Source organism: Protopterus annectens, chromosome 13.part0 (assembly GCF_019279795.1).
Source record: "Protopterus annectens isolate FY-2018-M chromosome 13.part0, PAN1.0, whole genome shotgun sequence".
NCBI lineage: Eukaryota > Metazoa > Chordata > Ceratodontiformes > Protopteridae > Protopterus > Protopterus annectens.
The window spans coordinates 808,351,531-808,376,830 of NC_056747.1; the positions used below are offsets into that span (position 1 = coordinate 808,351,531).

Consider the following 25,300-nt stretch of genomic DNA (forward strand, 5'->3'; position numbering starts at 1 on the left):
AAGCCTGACTACTGACGGAACTGGAGCAGCCATGCTGTCAGTTTGAGAGTGTGGAAACTGGGGTGAAGAGAACCTGACGTGTGTGTCAGGAGGTCTGGCACTGGGTCCAGAGTCCATGGATAGTCTAACAGGTGAGGCTCGAGAAAAGGGAACCAAATCTGACGAGGCCAGTAAGGGGTGATGAGGATCATCTTGCTTCCCAACAACATTGCTTTCTGTATGACCTTGGGATTGAGTGGAAAAGGAGGAAAAGCATAAAGGAGTCCCGGAGGCCAATCGTGGACGAGTCCATTTCTTGGAGACTCTCCCGGAGGGGGAATGAGGAAGAAAAATGTGCTGCATTTGGTGTTGATGGGGCTGGCAAAGAGATGACAGCAGGGTTGTCCCCACTTGTGGAAGATCAGACGGGCTACTTTCTGGTTCAAGGACCATTCGTGAGGTAACAATATTGCCCTGCTTAGCTTGTCCGCTATCACGTTGGAAGTCCCCGGGCTGTGCGCTGCAATGAGAAAGCGTTGGAGGAAATCGCCCAATTCCAAACTCGCAGGGCCTCTCGACATAAGGGGTATGATCTGGTCCCCCCTTCTTTGTTTAGATACCAAACCACCGACATGTTGTCGGTCTGGATAGCTATCGTCCCTAGAGGGAGAAAGTCATGAAGTGCTTGCAACGCTAGAAGCACCGCTCTCATGTCTAGGACACTGATATGCAGATGGGCCTCCTGATCTTGCCATGTGCCTTGGACAGTCCTGCCAAGATAATACCCCCCCCACCACCCTATCTGGGACGCATCCGTGGTCACAGTGGCAATGGGTTGGTAAGGTACAAAGGGAGTCCCTGTGGTAAGATGACCTGGTTGAATCCACCAGCGTAGATCCTTTTTGCAAGAATCTGTGATCAGAATCTGGTGATATACAGGCAACTGCTGAAAGGACCCCTGGGATGACAGGAGCCATTGGAGTATCCTCATATGTAGTCTTGTTAAAGGTACCAAGGTTAGGTCGACGCCATAGTTCCGATAAGCTGCAACACCACCTTTGCTTTGACTCTTTGAAGGAGAAGTATCCTGTAAATTTGCTGCACAAGATTCTGTATTCTGTCTGTAGGTAGTCTGGCTGTCATAGCAACCATGTCTATGTTTGCTCCTATAAATGTTATAGACTGAGTGGGCAAAGTAGAAGATTTTTCCCAGTTTATAGAGATTCCCAACTGGGAACAGAGCTTGATTGTGGAATCTCTCAATTGAACTAGACAATGCCTGGTGGTGGCGGTCAGGAGCCAATCATCCAGGTATGGAAAGACTTGGATTCCCTGATGCCTCAAATGAGCTGTGAAAATGAGCTGTGACTACTGCCATGCACTTGGTGAACACCCAGGGGGCTGTGGTGAGACCAAAGGGCAGCACCTGTAATGATTGGCTCCCAGCTAGAAGCGTAAGTAGCTCCTTGATGCTTTGTCCATCATTATGTGGTAGTAAGCATCCTGGAGATCTATTGAGCACATGCAACTGTCTTTCCCTAACAGAGGGACTATGGATTGTATAGTGACCATTCAGAACTTGGACTTCTTTACATACTCATTTAACATGCTGAGTTCCAGGATGGGTCTCCAGTCTCCTGTTCTTTTTGGAACTAAAAAGAAGCTGGAGTATGTTCCGAATCCTGTCAGGTCTGCTGGGACCTTTTGGATGACTCTTTGTAATAGCAGCTTTTTTATCTCTATAACCGCTTGATCCCTGTGATTGGGTGGTACATCTGGAATCCTTTTGGGAGGGCATGGTGGTGGTGGAAGGGAAAAGGGAATAGAGTAACCTCTGGTGATAATGTCTTGCACCCACTTGTCTCGAGTGAGATTTAACCAGGCTTCTGGGCACAAGGACAGGCGACCCCCGACCGGTTCCAGAGACACACAGTCGGGTTCCACATCAGGAACGCTGATAGGGACGGTCACGAAAGGAATCGCGACCTTCCTGATTTTGTGGGCCTCCCATGCCTCTAGGGTGACGTCTATCATTATTTCCTCCTCCCCTGCTTCTGAAGGAGGAATCACCCTGTGTATCCTGGAAAGGTCTCTGTGATTTCTTGAACCACATTTTACCGCTCTTCTGACCTTTAGGGTAAGGTCTAGAAGGAACGGTAAAACAGACTCCCATGGCAGAGAGAGTCTTTCCTTCATGTTCACACCTGGTGAGGGTATCTTTCACCTTGGGTCCAAAAAGAGAGGATCTGTCCACAGAAGCATTGGTGAATGTAGACTTGAAAAGCTCAACAAAGTTGCATAGACGCATCCTGGAATGTCTCCTTAAGGAGACTCCTGAACCCGCCGCCCTACTCGCACCATCACAGCCGCATGGAGGAGTTAACAATAGATGTGAGAGTAGCCAACTGAGCCGACACTGTAGATGGGACTGCTTCAGTAGAAGTACCCTAAAAAGTATCTAACTCCTTTAGGAGATCTCTCTGAAGTCTCATAAAATGTGATAGATAGTTCAGCGATCGGAGTGTAAAAGCCGCTAAAGAGAAGATACACTTCCTGTACCTACCCATCGTTTGGGATTCCTTATTGGGTGGATGGATAGAAGAAGTCGTCTCTGCTAGCTCCTTCTTAGTGGACGCCGCCACCACCATGGCATCAACAGGTAAGCTCATGGATAAAAATTCTTTGTCTTTAGGGGTGGAAAGAAATTTATTTGGCCTCCTGGGGACCGGTTCCACGGCATCAGGAGTCTGCCATGCTTTCTGACTCACAAGATCCAGTAATTCATGAAAAGGAGGAGACACCCATGAAGCTGCGAGTCGAGACCCGAAAGCCTTCAGGTACACTGGCTCCTCATCGGACGGGGTAATGGTGGGCCAGTCGCCTCTCTGCCTGATGATCTCCAAAATGTCTGTAAAGGAGACATCTTCAGAGAACGACTTAGGGGACCCCTCCGACTCGAGGTCAGTGTCAGATGTGACAGACTCATCAGGGGAGTCTACATGCTTCCTCTTACATGATCTCTTCCGAGGGGGCTCCTCAGCGGGGTCCTTTGGGGAGGTCTCGGAAGATCACAGACCACCCAAATGGGGTCCTGAGGTTGTGGGTCTCTGCAATCCAGGGGGAGAGAGGATGTGGAGACCGTAGGCGGCGCTTGAGGAGGTACAGCATCGGTACTCCTACGTGGGACAGATGAACTATCCAACATGTTCCTCACCCTCACGAAGACGGATTCCTCTGGCTCAAAATGACGCCCCGGCTCCGAAGAGAGCGTAGGTGCCGATGGCTCCAAAAGAATCGGCTCCGAGAACATGTAGGGTCTGAGCTCACCTCGGGCCAACCCACCAAGAGGAAGACTCGGCACCGAAGAGGTTCAGTTCCAAGTGTCCCCCTCGGGGCCGACCAAAGAGCTTTGGACCCTAGATGCTTCTGATGGCGCCGACAGATTTGGAGCGGAGCTCGGCTCAGAGACAACCACACGGGGTGCTGGAGCCGAGGACACCACTATAGTCGGTACCAACATCGGCTCCAAACGCTCAATCTGGGTTGGAGGAGGAAAAAGCGCAGGATCGGTAACAGGAGTCGGCTCCAAGACCGAATGGGTTGGAACCAATAAAAATTTTGGCAAGGCTGACGACTTAAGGAGTCTGAGCACCACTCTCTCGATGTCTTCTTCAGATAAGCTCCTGGAGGATCTGGAGGACAGTGTGGGAGACCTTGTTCTCTGCAATATAGGCAATTTTAGAGTAGGGGAGACCAGTGGAATGTCTGTAGACCGGCTCTGAAGAGGACTGCTAGTGATCGGCACCGACACACTTGGTGCCGATACTACACGGTCAGTGTCAAGAATCTCAATTGGCTCTGAAGACTGTGGAGCCGAAGACACAGAGGCCAACTCTGATTTTGGTAACATCTGTGGAGGTTGAGAGACAGAAGTTGAGGCTGGAGAAGGCCTTTTATAGGTCTTGCCCTTATCCTTTCTAGAAGACTGCGACTAAGCAGAGGAGGAAGAACTGGCTAGGTCTTTCTCGAAGGAAGGTTTTAACATGCTTTTTAAAATCAGCTTATTCCTCCGTTCCTGGAGTAGTCTAGGGCTAAAGGAATGACAAAAGAGAAGTTTCTTCAAGAAGTATAGCCCCTAAGCAGTACACACAGACACTATGTCCATCGGTGATGGACATTTTTTGCGAACATTTAGTACACTTTTTAAACCCTGACTGTTTATGTTCTTTATGTTCCTTGGACATAATGGCAGTAGAGAAAAAAAAACACACTCACACAACAGGAGAGGAACTAGATCCTCTAACTTAAGCAGATCTAGCTCTAACCCCCACAACAAAAATAAAAGGGGTTTTACTAGGTTCTCTAACTTAAACGAACATAGTGGAAGAAAGAAAAAGGGAACAAACTAGCACCTCTAAGTTAAACGGTCTAGTCTAAAAAACACACACTCACAGGAACCACACACAAACGGCCAACAGACCCAAGAATTTTTAAAACAGCAAAAAGTCAAATCCGGTTAAAGCACAAATCAGTATCACAATAAAACTGTCAGCAATCAGAATAAAACTTCACATGAAGCAAAAAAACTCCTAATAAGCAGTATAATAAAGAACTAAATCACTTAGTCACAGCCAACCAAAAGAAGCTTCAGACTGAAGACGCGGCAAATGAGATCTGGGGAATGTGCGCATGCACCATAGGATACCTCCTAGCCACGAACCAATCAGAAGTTATCAGGCTTTCTAAGCGACCAAGTCAGAGCAGAGGATCGGCTCCAAACCCACACGTAATAATGGAGGCGAGATAGGACTACATAACATGCAATGTTTTTCTTAAATAGTATTATTTTTGTAGTGTGTGGTTTTCTTTACATGCTATAAAGTAAAAGTTTTCTCAGTTAGTTTTAAGTGTAACAAGGATTGTACACATGTGCTGCCTTTTTCTCTCTCTCATTTTGTTCAGTTTTAAGAAATGTAGGCACTGCTGTCTAAAAGAAAAAGCCTGGTTAAAAAAGCATGACAAGAGAAAAATGTATGTGCTTTTTCTCATTCTTGCATAGGGGAATGACTGGATTAACGACTTTAGACTGATTTGGTAACAAGTTTTAAGAGACAGCAAGTAAATGAAAAATAATACTGAATATTATGAGGCTTTTTTCTAACAAATATATGTTTGCTTAGTAGCAATTCTGCAGCTGGTCTTCATGCTTCCATGGAAACAATCTGATAAAGAGAAAATGGCTGTCTGGTGCTCATGTCTCCATGGAGACAATCTGATAAAGAGAAACTGGCTCCAGCATGACTGATCAGCCGAGGAAAAAAAAAAGAAGAGAGAAATTGGTTAGGACATATTGTCTGAAAGCATTATAGGGTTTTCCCAGCTGGGAGAGCTACAACGCCAAGACAAAACCAATTAGCACTTAGTAGAAGCACAAGCTCCACCATGTGTTTTAGCATGCATAACCTTTCTTTTAGGTTAACTGAAGTCGGAGGGTGGCTGTCAGTTTGGGACTTTTGTTCCTATTAGGAGGGTAAAACTTCAGTATTTGAAGATGTGCGTAGTTTTGTCTGTTAGTATTAAGTTAATAGGTTTTAGAGGGTATTGGGGGTGTGTTTGTTTTTTTTTTGTTTGTTTTTTTGTGGGCTTTCAATTAAACAAAACGTTTTGTAATATGTGGCATAGGTTCAAATGGATATGACAAGAAACAACTGTAAAAAAGTTCAACCTGCCAAAAAGTGAATGCATGTAACACTAATGCTGGAACAAGACATTTAACAAAAAAGGTTTTATTTATAAAAGGTGGTAATAATAACTTTTTAATGCAATGATGCTTTTTGTAATGTCTTTAAATGTCTTTAAACGTCAACAGTCTCACAGATAAATACAAAAAAGAAAGAGTAATGAACTATATTAAACAATGTAGAGTACAAATAGCTATGGTAAAGGGGACAAGCTTATAAAGAAGGGTTTTCAGGATGGTTATTCAGCAGAATACTTGGGACAAAGGCAAAGAGGAGTACTTGTATTAATTGCAAGAGGAGCTCCAATAGTGACAGAGGAGGATAACAAAGATAATAATTGCAAATTTGTAGTGCTAAAAGGCTACTGGCAAGGGAGGATTACTACACTGGCATGTATTTATATTCCACCTAAAACTGCTATAATGGAGCTCAAGAAAATTCTGGGAGAAATAATCAGCTTTCAGCATGGAATATTTCTTATAGGTGGGGACTGGAATGTAATTTGCAGCAGTGAAGATGTGTCTGGGGGGCCCACAAGGGAAAGTACAACAAAGAGTAGTAGATTTTTGAAGAAATTTATGAAAATATTTGCCATGGAGGATGTGACTTCAGTAATAGGAGTTTAGTGTGAATTCACATATTATTCCCCAAAACATAAAACCTGGGCTAGGCTAGACAGAATTTACATTTCACAAGAACATAAGCATTTAATTGAAGGTCTTGATACACACCTAATAACTATTTTAGATCATGCACCAATAATAACTATAATAAAAACACAGGATAATGAAATTAAAATTGAGACAGTGGTCCTTTACCACCCATCTGCTATAAAAGAGAAGAATTTAAGGAAGTAACAAGAATTACATAGAGGGACTGACAAATGTTAAAATATTGCAGAATAGGGGGAATCTCACAGAACATGAAGAGGATCAACTGCAGAATACTAAGCAGAAAATAAGAGATTACCTTGATAATATGCACAAGTTTAGAAAGATTGCTGTTAAGCAACTGTTTTTTAATAACAACACTAGAACACAAAAACTTTTAGCACAACAACTCAGGCAACAGAAAGTAGAAAGCTCTGTCGCCAAACTTAGGGAGCCTATAACAAGGAAGGTAATGAGATCCTGTAGCAGTATTAGAAATATTTTGGAAATTCTATGAAAGTCTGTATGAAGCACAGAAATACGGAAATCAACAAAAGATATAAGTGGAAATGTTTATGAGGAATTAAATATGCCAAGGTTAGAGGTAGATGAGGGTCAATTACTAATGGTTATGCAGGAGGAGATAAGAAAAATTGTGATGTATAACCAATCTACAGGAAAGTCCCAAGTAACAGGTGGTATTCCTGCGGATGTTTGAAAGCTAGGGGGGAAAAAAACTGATCAAAATCTGGAAGGTTTTGTTTAACAGTAAGAGGAGGAGAAGCACCAACATCCTGCAAGAAAGCAGTGGTAGCTGTAATACGTAAAGAGGGCAAAGATCCATCAGACCCAGCTTCATAAAGGCCCATTTCAATCCTAAACCAGGATTATAAAGTGTTCCATGTCTATAATGGCTAAATGAATGACGAACGTAATGCCAAAATTGATAGATAATGGATCGATGTAGTTTTGTGGAGGGGAGGCAAACATTTGACAACATTAATAGGACAATGATGATCCAGAAGGAAGCAAACTGCAAGAAAATACCACCCTCGGTGGTGGGCCTTGATGCAGAGAAAGCATTTGACAGAGTAATCTGGAACTTTATGAGCAGGGCAATGGAAGCATTTGAATTTCTTGAAAAAATTATAAGGTTGACTAGGAGGACATATGAGGGATCGGAGGTGAAAATTAAAGTGGGTAGGGTTTTTTCTGATTTCTGCTTGAGCAGAAGAGCCAGGCAGGGGTGCCCTCTTTCCCCTGGTATTTGCATTATATTTATAATCACTGGCAAAGAAAATAAGGGACTCAATAATTCAAGGATATAATTTCTATGGAAGTCAAGAAAAGCTGGCTCTATTTGCAGATGATATTATTTTATACCTGACAAAACCAGAAAGAGACATTACAGTGTTGTGCTTCATTTCTGAGACAGTTTCAAATCTTTTTGGGATACAAAATTAATGAAGCTAAAACAAAAGCAACAGCAGTAAATTACATACCCACACACAAATTGGTTCAGCAATATCCTTATTTATGGGGAAATGATAAAATGAAGTACTTAGAAGTATGGAATAAAAATGATTCTGGTGTGGCAGCTAAGGATACGTGGGAAGAGACTAAACAAAAGATAATACAAAAACTGAGAAAATGGAAGCTTTGTTATATAGATATGGATAGTAAGATACAAGCAGTCAAAATGTTTTTAGTCCCCTTAGTCTTATACACAGGTTAGGCATATTTGATCAACCAATGGAGAAGTTGTGGATAAAAATTAAAAAATAGCTAAAGGACTTTATCTGGGAGGAGAAAACGGCACGAGTCAAGTGGGATAAGCGGATTCTTCCAGCAGAACAGAGTGGATTGTGATTACCCAATTTGAAGAGGGTATTTCACAGCTACAAGTCAAGGCTCGTATACATAGCACAAGCAGAAAACTATAATTCAAAGTGGAAAGGGATGATGGTGAAACAGGGAAGCTCAAGAAACAAGGAGAGAGTGGGACTTTGGATGCAGGCCTTTAAAGTGAATAACCATAATCATACAGAATATTACATTCATAAAGTAGTAGAAAGTACTCTAAGAACTAAGCCAACATGGACAGGAATGGAGAATGAAGATTCTGTTGATAGGGATGACCACAATTAGGGACACAGACAACAGGCAAGAGGGAACTGGAATTTATCGGAGAAAACTGGCAAAAGAACCAAGGTATTGGGTGCAAATAGCTAGAGAGGGAAAGACGACAGAATGGGAAGATGCCAAGAATTTATTTGGACTGCAGGTTAGAGACTAACTTCCCTATCAAGGATTGATATTAGAGTATAGGCAAAGAGAAAGAAATAGGGGATCCCAAACAAAAGATCAGCACTGGTACAGTTTTAGTAGAATCTAGATGAGAAATTGCAATTAAAAAAGGAATACTTAGTAGAGCATATAAAACATACTGCATGATAACTATAAGAATCAATCAGAAGAGGTTACAAAGGATTGGGAACAGAGACTGAATAAGCAATTCACAAAAACAATGGAAGGATATAAGTATGCCTCCTAAATATGCAACAAAATCTAGAAGACTTAGGATTTTTGCTTGGAAATGTTTACATAGATGTTTTTATGCCCCAAGTAGACTCCAGAGAATTTTCCTCGGGTAAGTAGAAAATGTTGGGAGGTGTGATGGGGAAGAAAGAGGTAACGGGCAACGCATTTTCTGGGAATGCAGTGAATTGGTGGACTTTAAGGATTCCCTGTGGGATGCACTGTCTGAGTTGCTGGGTGGCCAGACTGGTGTGACGAGGGAGATGATTTTTCTGAACTATGACACAGAATCAGAACTGCCTAGACATGGGTAAGGCCTTACTGTTTCTAAATATGGTGGCTGCCAAAAAAGCAATTACTAGAAAATGGAAATCAAAATCTAAATCAACTATATTAGAAGTTGTGAATACAGTAAAGATAAAACAACTAGAATTGAGATCTTTAAAAAAAGGTAAGAGCAAACTATGTAGGAAAAATGGGAATCGTGGGAACAATACATTCAGGAGAGGAATGAGGTTTAAAAGAAGGCAGGACTCAAATGAGCTATGTAATGTCTGAAAATGACTGGGCAAATTATAAGTGATGTATAATGTTTGCAACTGGGTGTGTGTCATTATGGTTTATGATGCAAAATGCTTGCAACTAGGATTGTGTCGGTGTGGTTTGTTTTCATTCATATAAATGTATGACTGTTTATGTTGTAAGTGATGGTTTAATAAAGAAGATGTTTCTTATTTAAAAAAATGGGGCAGGAAATTGAATAATTTATGTTGTGTTGCTTAGGTTACATGATACATAGCAATATATGTAAAGCATATATGTTTGTTAATTTTAACTTGTTAATACAGTTTGGTTACTTTTACATAAATGTAAATGTGTCTATGTCACAAGATTCAATAAAGGTATTTAAAAAAACTTTCAATTTAGAGTGGCCTATGAAAGACCCAACACTAACATTTTAAGGATTATAATGGATTGGTTAGGGTGCCCATGCTGCCTCAGCATTACAACAGTAATATGCTGCTAATGAGTCCCAGTTAAGTAGTTGGACCAAAAAATTCTGCACTAGCAGTAACCAGGCTATCTTGGTTCCAGATATCTCAAGGGAAAATGTTTTGCATTAGCCAAAGCAAGATGAAAACTGCTTAATCCTGGTAAAATAAAAAGTTGTCTCTATGGCAGACATCTGCTCTTTAAGTATCATCTTATTATTAAAGGGCAATACTGCAACCACTGCTACTGCAAGAGAACAAAAAAGGGAGCTGCATGGCAGACTCACTCTATGCTACACAGGCAGCTATATCTTCAATTTTTGACATGTTCAGCTTCCATCAATTAGTAAGCCAAACGGAATGGCTTCCAAATTGTCTTCTATAAACACATTGGCCATCTGTGACTAAGTGTTATCAGCACAGCGTTAGTAATGCAGATCCAGCTGTTTTACGTAAGATTTCCAAGGTGTAGCAAAAAAACAGTGAAAAGCAATGGACCCATATTCTAAACTTCTGGTACTCCATATTCCAGAAGCTAAGAGAGGCATTAACACTTAAAACCACCCTCTTTGCACAACCAGAACGTTACCAAGCAAACAAATCCAATACAGCAGATGAATTGTCACAAAATGTACACAATAATTCAATATAAATATGATCAGCTCACAACTAAATTCAAGATTAAAAAGTAACTTCCAAGATGTTAACCGAGTGGACATCTTCAGAACAACAAACTCAAAATGTTAAGAGCACAATGGTAATACCAAAGTTCAGCAGGATCAGATGAACGTGTTCCAAAACTGATATAGAGGAAATGAATTTCTTTCATGAATATTTGTCTCTTAAGTCAACATTGCATTTTCTCAAGCTGGAAATTCTGCTTTGTTAGCTTCCACCACTGGACATGTTAAAAGGACATTTTTTTTGCATTTTTTGATTAAGTTGAAATGCAACCATTTTTCCTTATTCGCAAGTCAGTTTTGTTGCATCAATCACTCAATTACAATTATGCATCTGATGTTCCGTGTTCCATTTATTCCCCATTGTTTTGCAGAGTTTATTCACCTGAAAAGTCATTAATGAACCAATCCACTTATTCTACTACTAAAAAAAAAAATATTATATCAAATGTAAGCATAAAGTAGTACCGATTTCATAAATTATATAAACTACACAATTTAACACCAATCCCTACTCCCTTCTACCAAGTCTTACATCCTTCTCATGTAACTTGCACTACCAAACAGGTTCATAGGAGATTACACCAGGCAAAGGGCTCAAAAGTCCTTACAAGCCTAGCTAATTTTACCCAATTTTCTATCCCTGGGGAAAGATAACAAGGGTCAGTAAGCAGGGTTTTGACCAACTTGCAGTCATCAGCAAATCTAGTCAGCCAAAGACCATCTACATTTGCCTTGACATCTGAGAAATATATCCAAACAGGAAGGGGCCTAGCACGGAGCCTTGTGGTGCTCCACTGGTGACTGGCCTCCTGCTGGATGTGGATTCCCCACTCTAACAACATGTGTCCTGTGAGCCATCTGGCTATCCATCTGTTGACGTAGAGGCTTATGCCCAATTGTGTGAATTTATCTATAATACCAGAGTATAGTATCGTGTCAAATGTCTTGGCAAGGTCAAGGTAGACTGTGTGCACTGTGTTACCCTCATCCATGGCCTTGGTGAACTTCTCCAAGAAGTCCACCAGACTGAGTAGGAAGAACCTGCTCTTGACAAAGCCAAACTGGCTTGGGTATAGAGTCTGGAGATTTTCTGTGTTTGTTAACCAGGTCCATAATTATCCTTTCAATAGCCTTGCATGAAGCTAGTCAGACTTATGGGTTGGTAGTTTTCTAGGTCAGCAGGTGGTCCCCCCTCGTGCAGAGGCATGAATGTTGCTGTCCTCCACTCTACTGGGACAAAGCCTGTCTGGAGACTATAGTTAAACTGAGATCCAAATGGGTCTAGGTCATGTTTCAAACTACTTAACAGACACCCTGGGATTCTGTCAGGGCTCAGTGAAGCAGTGTCTCTTGCTTTAGAGAGTACAGTGACAACCTGTTCTTTTGTCATAACAGGTAAAGAAATTGTAGATGGTATTTTATGGGAGTAACAGGAGATGACAAGGGGGTGAAATCGGAGCTGAATTTATCAGCCAGTAGGTTTGCCATTTCTTCTGGCTGTGTATAGATAGTGCCACCTACAACCAACTCAGTACATTGTTGAGGGTTTCCTTTGAACATAACTAAAAAAGCGCTGTGTTGCTATTTGCTTGGGAGGCAATTTTAGTCTCTTATTTGGCTTCTGAAGACTTGACTAGTTCCCTTACTTGGCTGTTGAGACTAATGGCTTGTTTTTCCTGCTAGACCTGTGTTTAGTTCTGTCAGGTATTGCCATTTCTATTCAGTTGTTTATGTAGTTGCACAGGGCATTCAAGTATACTTCTGCATAGATCTCCATCCTTTTGGGGTTAGGGAGAGCTTTAAAATTACCTATGCTATCAATTAACAGGAGGTAATTTGCCTTGGAGAAATGGGGGTACTACGGTTACATTTATTTCAATGAAGACCAATTTATGAACCAATCTTACCAATGAGGACATTATGCAGGGGGGGGGGGGGGTTCAAAGCTCCATGTTTGTGAGCACCACGTTAAGGATATCCAAGCCCCTTGTGGGAGTGCAGACCAGCTGTTCCAGTGCATTTGCATTGACAAAGTCCAGGAATCTCGGAGCCTGTATGTTAGTGGTCATGTATGTTTCCCAGTTTATGGAGGAGTGGTTAAAAATCACCCTCAAGTAGTGTGTTGGGCTGAATGGTAAGTGATTGTCTAGTAACTTCAGGTACATGGAATGGTTTTTATGGTTCATGGTTAGGGACCTGTAGCTAGCAACGACATGGTAGGGGATTTTGCCTATTGTCAGCTGGACATGGAGTAGTGCAAGTGAGTCATATTACTTGATCAATCTAGAGGTGTGATTGCTTTTTATGTAAATGGAAACATCTCCTCCTCTCATTTTTTTTTCCTTTTCAGAGAGTGGTCTGAATGTGTGCTAGGCATTGAAGCCTTGCACTGCTGACGTGCTTTCCACAGCCTTGAAACTAACTGCACAGATATCAGCATTCTCCAGGGCAAGGAGAGCTTCCAGGGAGTGTAGTTTCTTGTTAATACTTCTAGCACTGACCAGCAGTAGCCTTCACCTTGGCATTAGAAGAATTTCTTACGTTGGTAGGTCCGTTGGTTTGGCAATGCCGAAAAAGGCACTATGGGGGTGGCTAATGCCTTGGCCAGAATTCGAACGCCTATCGGCAACAGGTGCAGACCGTCTCTGGTATAGCACCATGGTCTGGCGATCATGTTGTCCCAGGCTGATTAATACTGGATCCCCTTGGAATGACACCAGTAGCTAAGCCAATTACTGAAGTCAATCATTTTCAGTTTGTATTCTGGTATTATTCTTGAGGAGGGTAGAATGTTGCTCAATGCAAGGTTGATACCAGCCTGTGACATGTGTTCAGAGATGTCCCTTAAGTCTCTATTCATACAGTCCAGGGAGGTACGTCCTTCACACCTACATGGACTATGACAGAGTCATACTGGTAACTGACCCCAGTGCCTGCATGGCTTGGCGAATCCTGGACCCTGAAAGGCAACAGATTGTAACCCTGTCTTTAGCCAACCTGGTGGGGGGGGGGGGGGGGGCCTTCATGTGTCTCACGATGGAGTCTCTATGACCAAGATGTTTGAACATGTGGTGTTTTGCTTTATGGGCTTGTTTGTGGAAACACTGTGATGTGCATTTTTGTGTATAGTGGTTGGTGTTGACTTGGTTTTGTTTGAATGTGGTTACCGACAGCAGTGTATAGCAAAGGCCTCTGAGACTGTGGCAAGTTTCTTGCAAGTACCTCTGAATATGTGGGATTATGCTTCAAGACCTTATTTAGTGAGGGAAATGATGAGCATGTGATGACAACCTATTCATCATTTTATATGTCAGTATGTGAGAGTCACGTTTCAAATTTCATTAAGTAACTACGTCTCTCACATATCGTGTTTGTTTGTTTCAGGATTGTTGTCAGTATACATGAGACAACTGCTACATTGTCTCAATTTGCCAGTGTCCACCAGGGTAGCCACAGAGATAGCAGGAAAGTACCTATCCATAGTTTCACTGTTTTTTTTTTTTTTTTTACTATGGGTTTTACCAGGGAGAAGAGTGGGGAGATTTAACTGGTCTGGGATGACAGCACTTGGATGAAGAATGGGCTCTATACTCAGTATGAACTGCAGCTATCCAACGGGGTGATGTTGCTCTGCCCGCAACTCAAGATACTCCTACAGCAGAAGGGGGACTGGAGAAGGTTGCAGGGAGAGTTATTCTAAAGGAAATTTTACATTGATAGCATTTGCAACTATAAAGGGCAATGCTAACAGCTCCTGCGAGGAGAACAGCCTAGTGCAAACACTGTGCAAAAACATACTACTAAATTACCCAGAAAGGAATGTTAGGGCCCCATCATGCACTCCATCTAATAATAATAATAATAATAATAATAATAATAATAATAATAATAAAAATCAAATCATATTTCGTCTGAGCTTTCTTCTCTCTCAACCTTGTACTATTTTTCCTCATTGCTCCACCTCTTCTGCTGCACTACGAAGATTGTTGAGCATTCAGTTCATGTCGTTTTGATCCCTCGTCTCACACAATGTGCAATTATCTAGTGTTGCCAGCCTAGTTTTGTATTAATTCCTAAGTTCCCTCTAATGATATTCATTTGGTATTATGCTTGTCACTAGCGGTCTTTACAATGATAAAATAACTGCTGTAAGAAAAAGATCAAAATAACAAAAACATGAAATTGTGTTTCAACTTGCAATTTCAACAACTGACAGACAAAGGCTAGGCCCTACTTTCACAAATTATATACTTTTGATCACTCCGCTTACCTGAGAACCATCTGGTTGATCACCGCAATGCTACACATTAGCTGCCTAAAAAGAAAACAGCAGAAAACAGCTGAGTGTATCATGGCTGTCATCCAAGCAGCCAGCATTGGATTTTACAATATTCCCAAGCTACCCCCTCTGAACGTCACACAAGTGTTCTAGGAGTGGGCATGTGCAATAGGTGCAGCATAGGGCTGTTACCCACTTTTAAGAGCGACACAACCCCCTCAAACAACCACACTCCCTGAAGAGCTGATGGATTAATTACGTCTCCAGTTTGAAGTGGAGAGACATCAGCAGGGGGCACACACTGTTACACACTCCTCAATGCCTCCACCCATCGGGAAGTAGTGACCAGGCTTCCTCTCTTCATTCCCCCCAGCTGATCAGTGCGTTAGCTCCTCCAGTAATCAACTCCAGGTCAGATGGGTAGTACTTGGTACTCTATCCCTCTGCACAACACAGCCATTTATCACAATATGAATTTGTGAATGTATAATTCAAATACTAAACTATTTCAATTGATTGAACTGTAAGCAGTCTTCACCATCTTGATTCTGAACAAATGTACATATCAAGTATGCTAGACAATCATAAATAATAATATAATGTACTCACCTTTAAAATAACCTGATTGACAATACTTTTATTTGCATACAGAAAGGTTGTCATCAGTCCGATTCCAACAGCAATACCTTAAAAAACAAAACAAAAAAACAAAAAGAGTTTAAACAATAAAAGACCAGTCTGTTATTTAAATTGTAATTTCAATCAAAATTCTACTTCTGACCGTGAAGTTGGTAACATGAGCTTTAGAATGAATTCAAGCAAGGGAAACCAGGACAACAGGCCAAATATGTCATGGTAACTCTTCATTTCTATTGTGTAGTCATGTGTGCGGGTGTGCTGAAGTTCAGGACTGCTGACACTGCTTTACAAAACCACTGAGCAAAGGCTTCTAAAGCAGAATGAACTTTTAGTACTAACATGGAAAGCTGCCGGTATGGGTCACTAAAACCAAACTAATTAGTATCAATAATCTGTGAGAGGAACAATAGTATTAGACAGTTGCTCCAATTTATTTACAGCTGTGAAATAGTGACAGTATTAATAAGTATAACAAGTATTCAGAAACATACCGAGTGCATGCTGGACAACAAGTTTGGCACAAAGAATCAGTATAAATGGAAGACTTTTCTGAAGCCACTGATAGATGCATTTGAGCTCAGACAATGAACCGCTCTGTTCATCTGTGTCTAAACTAGTCTCTTCAGCATTTTCCACATTGACATGAGAGTGAAGATGAGAGCGACTATGGCTGTGAATGCAGGAATGGGAATGTTGCCTAGACATTCGATATACTTCTTGGTCATCTTGTAACATATTTACTGAAATCTGTGCATCTCTGCTATTAGCTTCTCTCACTCCTTCCTCTAATGCCCTGGTTACTGTAGCCGCTTGGCCTGAAGATACTCCACTGCTAGTTCCAGAATCTGAAGAGTGTTGCTGAGTACTTCTCTGCATTTCAAACATTTGCTTAGCAGGTTGTGGCTCCTCTGTTACACTAGGAAGCCTCCTATAAAAAAAAAAAAAAAAAAAAATGAAAAAAATGCAGCTCAATATCTTGCAAGTGCAACACCTTAATGCAAATAAAGGAATCAACAGCACAGAAGTAAATTTATTGCAAAGTCTGGTATAAGCACAACTGGGTATGACTCCATTCACCTACATTTATCCACTGTGAGACTCTAAAGAAGTCAGTAAAATAATATGGTTTCACACGGCAGTCTTATACTTTCTCTAGTCAAAAAACCCCCATAAAAATGCTAATATTCAACAAAAGGGTCCCTATCAGATTACCAAAGTTTCAAAAATTCGAAAGTCACATGGTCGGGACTATATGATCAAAGTTTCGAAACTTCGAACGTTTAGAATGGAGATTGCGGTACAGCGAGGAATGGGAACTTCATCCTTTTCAGCAATGTAGTGCGATCTCAGAGTTGGTATACTTAATTAGCTGGGGTGTGGGAAGGTGCAAGGGGGCTTGCTCTCCTGCAAAAACGGTAAAAACACAATTTTTTTTGTTTTTATTTATTTATTTTTAATGTTTGAAGTTCCGAAACTTCAATCATATGTTTTTGGCCCCATGAATTTTGAAGTTTCAGAACTTCGATAATCTAACATAGATCCCAACAAAGACATCCATCTGATCTGACAGTTAACAGAATCATAGCTTGCCAATGCGCAGTGCTTTAACCTTAGGGTAAAAACTCCCTGTTATGCCTCTACAAAAATTTTCAAACTCAACAGCTATGCATACTGCAGCACAAGTTTAAAAGTCTTAACTTATTTTGTAAGAACCCGTTATCCTTCATTTACAGTATAGCAGTTTAGCTATGCATCAGCCTACATTAATAACTTAGAAAAACAATAATTAATAAGCTACATGCAACAGGCCTTGCCGGTGTCTTTCCTTCTCGTACTAAAAATACTCTCTCTCTCATGAACTGGCAAGATAGTGGCAGAGTAATCAGTTGGGGTCTCTACTGTTCTGCAGGACAATATGCAGCAGACGAGTAAAAATCACTATACTCACTCTGCAGTGGTGCCAGGAACAGTCTACATATATACATTTTTTATCAAATTGTAAAAACAGCTCTGAAAGAGAATTAAATTGGACACAAACATTATCAGGGTGAATGGAGGCGTGCGTTACTCATGATACCCTTTCTAAGATAGGATTACCGGTGAAGGATAACTGTTGAACTGAATTGCTGGGTAAAGCCACTTATTTAAAATACTGGATTTAATGTAAAGTGAAATCTTTGGGACAAATGATAAACAGGAGGAGGTATCCAACTCCTGTCACACTGCATGAAAAGACCTGGAGAGGGTGACTGAAATAAATACATAAGAGTAGTAGAAGTAAAATACAAGATAAACAGTTCCTATTCAGATTAGGAAGTAGCACAGCCAAACTGATGTTTGCAATAAGACAGACAATAAAAAAGTTGGAGATGAGGAAAGAGTCCAATCATACATACCTCTACTTGGAGAAAGTACATGACAAGGTGCCAAGAAAGATGATTTGGCCAATCCTGATGGCTCAAAGTCCTAGAAAACACTGGTGCAATTAGTGCAGGCTATGTACAAGAACCCAATGACATAAGTACAAATAGTGTTCAGACTCACAGAGGGATTCGCAGTGGGAGTGGGTCTGCATCAGGGTGAGCTATGAGCCCACTGCTATTCACAATGATGAATTAACATTAGCAAACAGGTCAGAGAGGACAGATAAAGCTATTGTATGCAGAAGATGTAGCTTTAAGAGTAAATTCTGAACTGGAACTTCAGCACAGGACAGAGGAATAGAATGCAATCCTGAAGGCACATGGGATGAAATGGGTTACAGATAAGATAGCTGTTATGGCAGCAAGTGGGGTGAAATCAGAAGAAGCTGAAAACTGAGACAGAAGGGAAATAGTGGAACAAGATAATAGCTTCAAATATCTGGGAAGGATGGCTGAAGAGATGGGAAGTCTGAATGAGGAAGTCAAAGCTATAATCAGAGTTGTTGCAGCCAACTGGCACAGAGTGTGTAAAAGAATGCCAAAAAAATGAAAAGAAAGGTGTACAAAGCAGTAGTGCAACCTCTATTTCTGTATGGTACAGAAACCTGGACAGAGAAAGTAAAGAAGACGAGGAACCAAGAGGTGATGAAGATGAAGAAATGCATGAGACGGGTGGTAGGATGCACACTGTGGAATAGATGAAGACATCACAGCAGAAGTCAAAGCAACTCCAACTGCAGTGAAGGTCAAAAAGAGCAAATTAACGTGTTTCGGACACGTGCAGGGAAGGACAGAACAACTTGGGAGGGCAGGAAGAAGGCATGAGGAAACAAGACCATCCAGCCAAGAGATGAACTGCATGACAGAAGACCTGCAACAGGCACGACTATTGAAAAAAGTGGGAGAGTAGCAATGAACTGAGAAAGGTGGTGGCATCTGATAGAATACCTAAACCCAATGTAGAAAAACATGGGGAAAAGGGGGTTGATGATGAAAGGATAATGAGATACCTATGATGTCACGTGATGGCAAATGTTAACCACGGAGTAACCATGCTGATCATGACCACTGGCAAAGACAAAGTAAAGCATAAAATCAGCAAATAATAAGCAACTTACTATATGTTGGCTGTATCATTTCTTTAAGCCACTATATGAAACCTTTGAGCAAGGTTACTCATCGAACAGTAGAGTGTTGCCATTTTTGGGAAACTCCAGTGATAAAATATTTATGACTACTTCATACAATAATTCTCAGGTTAATACTACTGCTCATTATGTTCTAAAATTAAAACTAGTGAAAAAAATTCAGTAACTATTACACGGAAATTTCATAACCATAATTTCTGAGATATGACAAAGTAAAATAGGTGAATTTTCACAGCTGTCCTCTTCCCTTCAATAATAAAATATCTTAAAAATTTTCAGCTGATCACAGTCAAGAAAACTGCCTAACTAGTGCGGACAATGAGGGAGAAAGTTAATTCTTAATGACAAGAAATTTTGCAGCTTGTAGATGCAGCCATCAAGCATACTGCAAAATCATCCTACATCACCAAGAAACTCCACCTTTTCAATGCAAGAACTACCAGATCCGAGTTTCGGCCCTGAAAAGAGAAAAAGACCTTCGCTGACCTACAATGCCGACTTCATAGTAATATACAGAGAATTATGATAAGGTCACCAATTATAACCATCTTATCACGTGTTTGAAACATGGATGCCCAGAAATTCACCTCAAGAGAGTGAATCTTGACATCCATGTCAAGAACACATAAGGGGTTATGATCAGTGACACGATTATAATTCTTCATAGTGCATGGAGTTTTATCTATTCCATGTACCACTGGTTACAGGGAAAAAATGAAGCCTTTTAGCCAAGTCTTAGAGAGGTGTGGAACTGTGACAAAATATCTTTCAAAAAAAAATGTAATTATTTAAATTCTGCTTAAATACTCGATTTGCACTTAGTGACCTGTGTGGTAATAATACATTGCATTTTACTGCTCTTTTCCATCCTTTTGGAGTTTAAATTTGTCCCGGGACCTTAGTCATGTTTAATAACAGTTGTGTGAAGAATGTTTTTCTGTGTTACTCCACACTTCTATTTCCAGATGTAGAATTACTTGTAAAAGCTATCCACTGGTATTTTAAACCCTGCTGGCCCATAGTCTTGCAGTTTGAGTGGAGGCAGAACTGTGTAATCCTGCAAAATTTTGAATCTTAGTCATTTGTTGCTGCATTTTTTTCTATAAACACTTACTGGTAAATTTCTGCATAGTCTGGTGCTTTGAACTGCAGTAGGTCAACAGTGAGAGAATGGTCTCTGCTCCAGTTTGTGCTTCAGTGCTTTTATATTCGGCTTATCTTTTACCTGCTTAACGTTGCATTCTGTGCCAGCACCATCTTAACACATTAAACTAAAGCTTCTGAAAGAACTCCAATATTGCCTTTATTTGACGGTATGCTTCACTAGAGCTAGCCTGGTTGATTTTCTCCAACCCTCCCACCCTTACTACTGGTGTCATTTTGTAAGAAGGCTGTGTATGTGGCCTCCACCCCTTACGATGATCTGATTTCCAAAGTCCCTCTCCCCTCTTTCATTGATATATATACTGTTGTACAAGCTATTTATGTACTCTTCCCACCTACTGTTTTCTACAGATCCATGACACTGAGTGCCCACCCAGCAAACCAGTACTGCTCTTGAGTAAACCTCCTTTACTATGTATGGTCTCTTATTCACTTTTCAGGAACCCAGCAAAGCTTGGAATCCTAGCCTGCATTCAAGTGAGGTTTTACTTTTATCCAGTGCCATCCAGGCAGAGTTAAAGTTCCTTTGACTGCTAAATCACATAAGTTATTTTGATTGATCATTGTCTTTTCACGCTTTTGTGACTGCGTCTCACAGAATTTTTTTTTTGTTAAAAAAGAGCTCTTCTTGGCACTCATACTGCTGTAACACTGCCTTGAAATTGCATTCAAAAATCAATTTCCAGATAGTTGTTTCAGTAGTTTGTGGTAGCAGTGCACCTATGGGTCTCTTCTACTGTGTTTTTTACATTAGGAGGACAGGGTTTATTCATCTTGTGGAAGGAGGTGGTTGTTCCGAGTTGGGAAATACACAAAAGGACTCTCAGTGCAGTCATGTATTGCCCAGTGGGCTTATTAGTTTTCTGAGGGGTGGGGGTTCTGTGCTACAAGAAATTTTGCATGTTTACATGGGTTGGCAGTGCCCTGTACAATAGCAAATACTTAGAAAGAACAGTTTATAAAACTGTACCCTGTATAACAAACAGCTTGTATGCCAACAAGTTTAGAGCATCTAGTTGAGAGTCAAGTATCAATACCTACATATTTAGTTGAATTCAGTACCGTGTAAACATTAAAGTTAGTATAATTTGGTACGGTTTAGCATAATCTGCTCTGTTAAAGTTCCCTTAATAGCCTCCAACCCCAAATACACCACCCCCTTGTAGCTCACAAAACAAAGAACTGGACAGTATGGATATACAATTTCCTAACTTCACTGTAGCCAGCTTAGTGGATATGGGTATTTTGAGACAACAGAGCAACTTTCTCATATTCAATGACAACCACTTAATCCTTAAAGAAGCAGGCACAGTATGCAAGAGGTGTATTTACACAATGGCAATGGAGGCTACTCTCTCACATACAAGCGCACATCAGTTTGCTGAAACCAGGTATACAACATGTAAACTAACACATGCTGAGGTAAAAAGCAATCTTCCTAAACAAAGATCGCCTATATCACCCATTGTCAAAGCTGTGGCTCTGCAAGCTCAAAGGCACTCAGAAAAAAACACCACCCAACACCAGATCTACTGTCCCTCTTAGTGGAACAGTAAACACCAAGCCCCCAAGGCAAGCAACCACACTTCCCAGGACTCTTGTCATCGGGGACTCCATTGTAAGATATACTGATATCTTCTCCTTGTTCAGCCTGGTTACAGGAGTAATTGTTAGTTGCTTACTTGGAGCCAGAATCTGCCAAATTATGCAAGCACTCAAAGTCATACCACAGGTACCAGCAGGATTCCATCATGGTCCGTATGGGTGTAAAATTATCCGAGATGTACCTCCTGGACTATATGAAGAGAGATATTATGGAGCTTTCAGACTATGTGTCTCTGGCTGGTATAAGCCTAGCATTGTGCAGCGTAACTGCCACCAAGGATGATGACACAATATGAGCAAAACATGATCGAGTTAAACAACTGGTTGTCGTTCTGGTGTCATTCTAAAGGGATCCAATATTTCTCAGCTTGGAAGGACATGGTTAACAGACCATGCTGCTTTGCCAAGGATGGTCTGCAGCTCTCCCTTCTAGGCTTTCAAATACTGGCTAAAACATTATTCACCCCATAGTGCCTTTTTTAGACAATGTCAAATTGATAAACCTACAGATATAACAAAATCAATTCGAATTAACCTCAAGGTGTTACTGCTTAATGCCAGCAGCCAAAACAAAACACTACAGTCCCTGCAAACCGTCCTCACACATGAGAATATAGACAGCTGTTCAGTTACCAAGACATGGTTTAAGGCTGCAGAGTGTACCCCAGCAGTGTAATGTTTCAGTGCCTTCCACACTTTTACACTAGTGGCTGCACAGAAAAGTGATAAAGAGAAGGTGTCTCTATATACACTAGTAACAGGCATACCTCTAAGGTGGTCGAACAGGATGGAAACAATGGGAAAGAAAGGTCCTACCAAACACCCTGATATTGGGTGATTTCAATTACCCAAACATTAACTGGGAGAACTACTCAAGTACAAACTCCCTTGCACAACATTTCCTAAAATTTATAAACTCAAACGCCATGGATCAACTAGTCAACACCCCCACCAGAGGTGACAACATATTGGACCTGGTCATCACCAACATGGGCGACCGGTGTTCCACACCGGAGGTCAACCCCTCGCGGGTTAGATTTGACCATAAACTAATCACTCTGGATATCCACATTCCACCACCACCCCTGGTCAAAGAAACCACCATGAGAAACTTTTCAAAAGCAAACTTCACGTTACTTAAGACCGAGGTGGGAAGATTCAAAGCCACTATGCTAAAGGATAACGCTGTCCAAGCTGCAAAATCCTTTACCAATGCACTCTACAGGCACCTACAAGAATGCATGGATCATGCTATCCCAAACAAAACCAGGTCTCGCTCCTCCAAGAAAAGGAAACCAGTCTGGCGGACCCTTGCCATAAACAAGCTATACAACAGAAGGAGGAAACTAGTACAGAAAAGAGTAAAATCACAAGAAGGGAAGACATCCCTGATCATTATCAGCAAGAAACTATGTTCTCCCATAAAATCATCCATGGCTAGCTTCAAAAGAAAAATTGCCATGGACTCCAAAGATAACCACAAGGCATTCTTTAGCTATGTCACGAATCTAAGTGGCAATTCTCAGATCTGCTCAGAGTTAGTGCAGAATGGCACAAAATACACTGAACCGACCGATATAGCCAACATCCTGGCAGATCAGTTCAGTGCAAACTTCACCCCCCTCTCACCCCCAAAAGGGCCCATAACAATACCAGACGAATGTAGTGCCCCTGAAATCACAGACACTCAGGTTAAAATAGCCCTCTCCAAAGCCAAAAACACAGCATCAATGGGACTGGACAGCGTCCCAGGCTGCGTCCTACATGAGCTCAAAGATGAACTAACCCCTCACCTAAACTCACTGTTTAAACTCAGCCTCTCCACAGGCTACGTGCCCACAGAGTGGCGCACAGCAACAGTTATTCCACTCCACAAAGGTGAAGCCACAATGGACCCTGGGAACTATCGCCCTATAAGCCTGACTAGCTTGGTCTGCAAAGCTATGGCGCGCATCATCATGGATCTTATTAGCAGAGACACTGGAAACCTCCAAACACTGGACCCTACCCAGTTCGGCTTTAAGGGCAGATCATGCCTCCTAAACCTGGTGGACTTCTCTGACACAGTTACCAAGGCTATAGACGAGGGAAAGGTTGTCCACACAGCCTACCTAGACCTCGCAAAGGCCTTCAACACCATTCCCCACTTAGGTATTATAGACAAGCTCACCAGCCAGAACATAAACCCCTATGTCACGAGATGGGTTGCCAACTGGCTCACAGACAGAACCCACATGGTAAGAGTTGTGGGAGCTAGGTCTGACTCTAAACCGGTTATAAGTGGCGTTCCCCAGGGCTCAGTCCTAGGACCCCTCCTGTTTGGCATATACTGCTCAGAGGTACAGGCAAGCACAGGAGGACTATGGCTGACCAAGTTCGCAGACAATTGCAAACTAGGGGCTGTAATTGACTCTCCGGCTGACACAGACATCCTCCAAAGGGGTCTCACTGAGACAGATACCTGGTGTCACAACCATGGCCTCAAGCTAAATGCCAAAAAGTGCATAGTTATCCCCCTTTGGAAAAAACAAAGTACCCACAAACTACCACATAAGTGGTAGCCCCCTAAATATGAAGACGTAATAAGGGATCTGGGGACCCAAGTAGATAGTAACCTCTCCTTTGATAATCACACAGCCAAAGTGGTTAGAAAATCCTTCTATGTAGCCCACCTAATCACAAAAGTGTTTGCATCTGGATCGAAAGACGTCATTGGGCCCCTCTACGCATCACTCATCAGACCCATCATAGAGTACAATACCCCATTTGGGATGCACCTTACAAGACAACTGCAACAACTGGAAAGACCACAGAAGTACCTCAGCAAGAGGATCACTGGCCTCATGCAGATGCCCTATGCAGCTCGACTGAAGAAACTCCAGCTGTACTCGGTTGCATACCGCCTACTCAGAGGTGATCTCTGCCTGACATACAAGGCTATGTCCAACCCAGAATTGATGGACATGCTCCACCTAAAGAAAACCATATCCCCTCGAGCCACACGCTCCAGAGATCTAAACCTCACCAGAACAATAAACAGGATGTGCTGGAGGGATAGATTCCTGTCCCAGAGACTTCCCATGCTCTGGAACAAGATTCCAGTCTACATTACGCAGAGCTCCTCACTAACCCTCCTCAAGAGAAACCTTGACAAGTGGATGGGGAACAGAAAGTTTACCCCAGGGATCACTTCAATGGCTCTGCTGGACAGAGGCACAGGGAACTAATTTAAGGGGGCGGCGAAAGCCAACACATTCGGCTAGGCTTATAAATGCCTTCGGGCAGATAGCCTAGTACCTAGCTATGAAACTATATCCTAGCCAGCTAAAGTTCAGCCTCCATGTCCCAAGAAGCTCACAATGTATACTTAGACCTACTGGACACACTTAACATCCAACCTAACACCCTGCTCTTAGTAGACTTTAACTCTCTATAGACTGGGAATCCTAAACAGCCTTA

The 25,300-nt window shown here is 41.7% G+C and overlaps 1 protein-coding gene across 1 annotated transcript in view; it reads right to left on the reverse strand.

Moving 5' to 3' along the window:
- Positions 1-25,300, reverse strand: part of RNFT1 (ring finger protein, transmembrane 1) — a 1,122,488-nt gene that overhangs the window by 1,064,409 nt on the left and 32,779 nt on the right. The window contains exons 2-3 of the mRNA XM_044054534.1: positions 15,993-16,429; positions 15,472-15,548 (exon numbers count right to left, since the gene is read on the reverse strand). Of these exons, the coding sequence (XP_043910469.1) occupies positions 15,472-15,548; positions 15,993-16,429 (514 nt within the window). The remainder of the gene's footprint in view (positions 1-15,471; positions 15,549-15,992; positions 16,430-25,300) is intronic.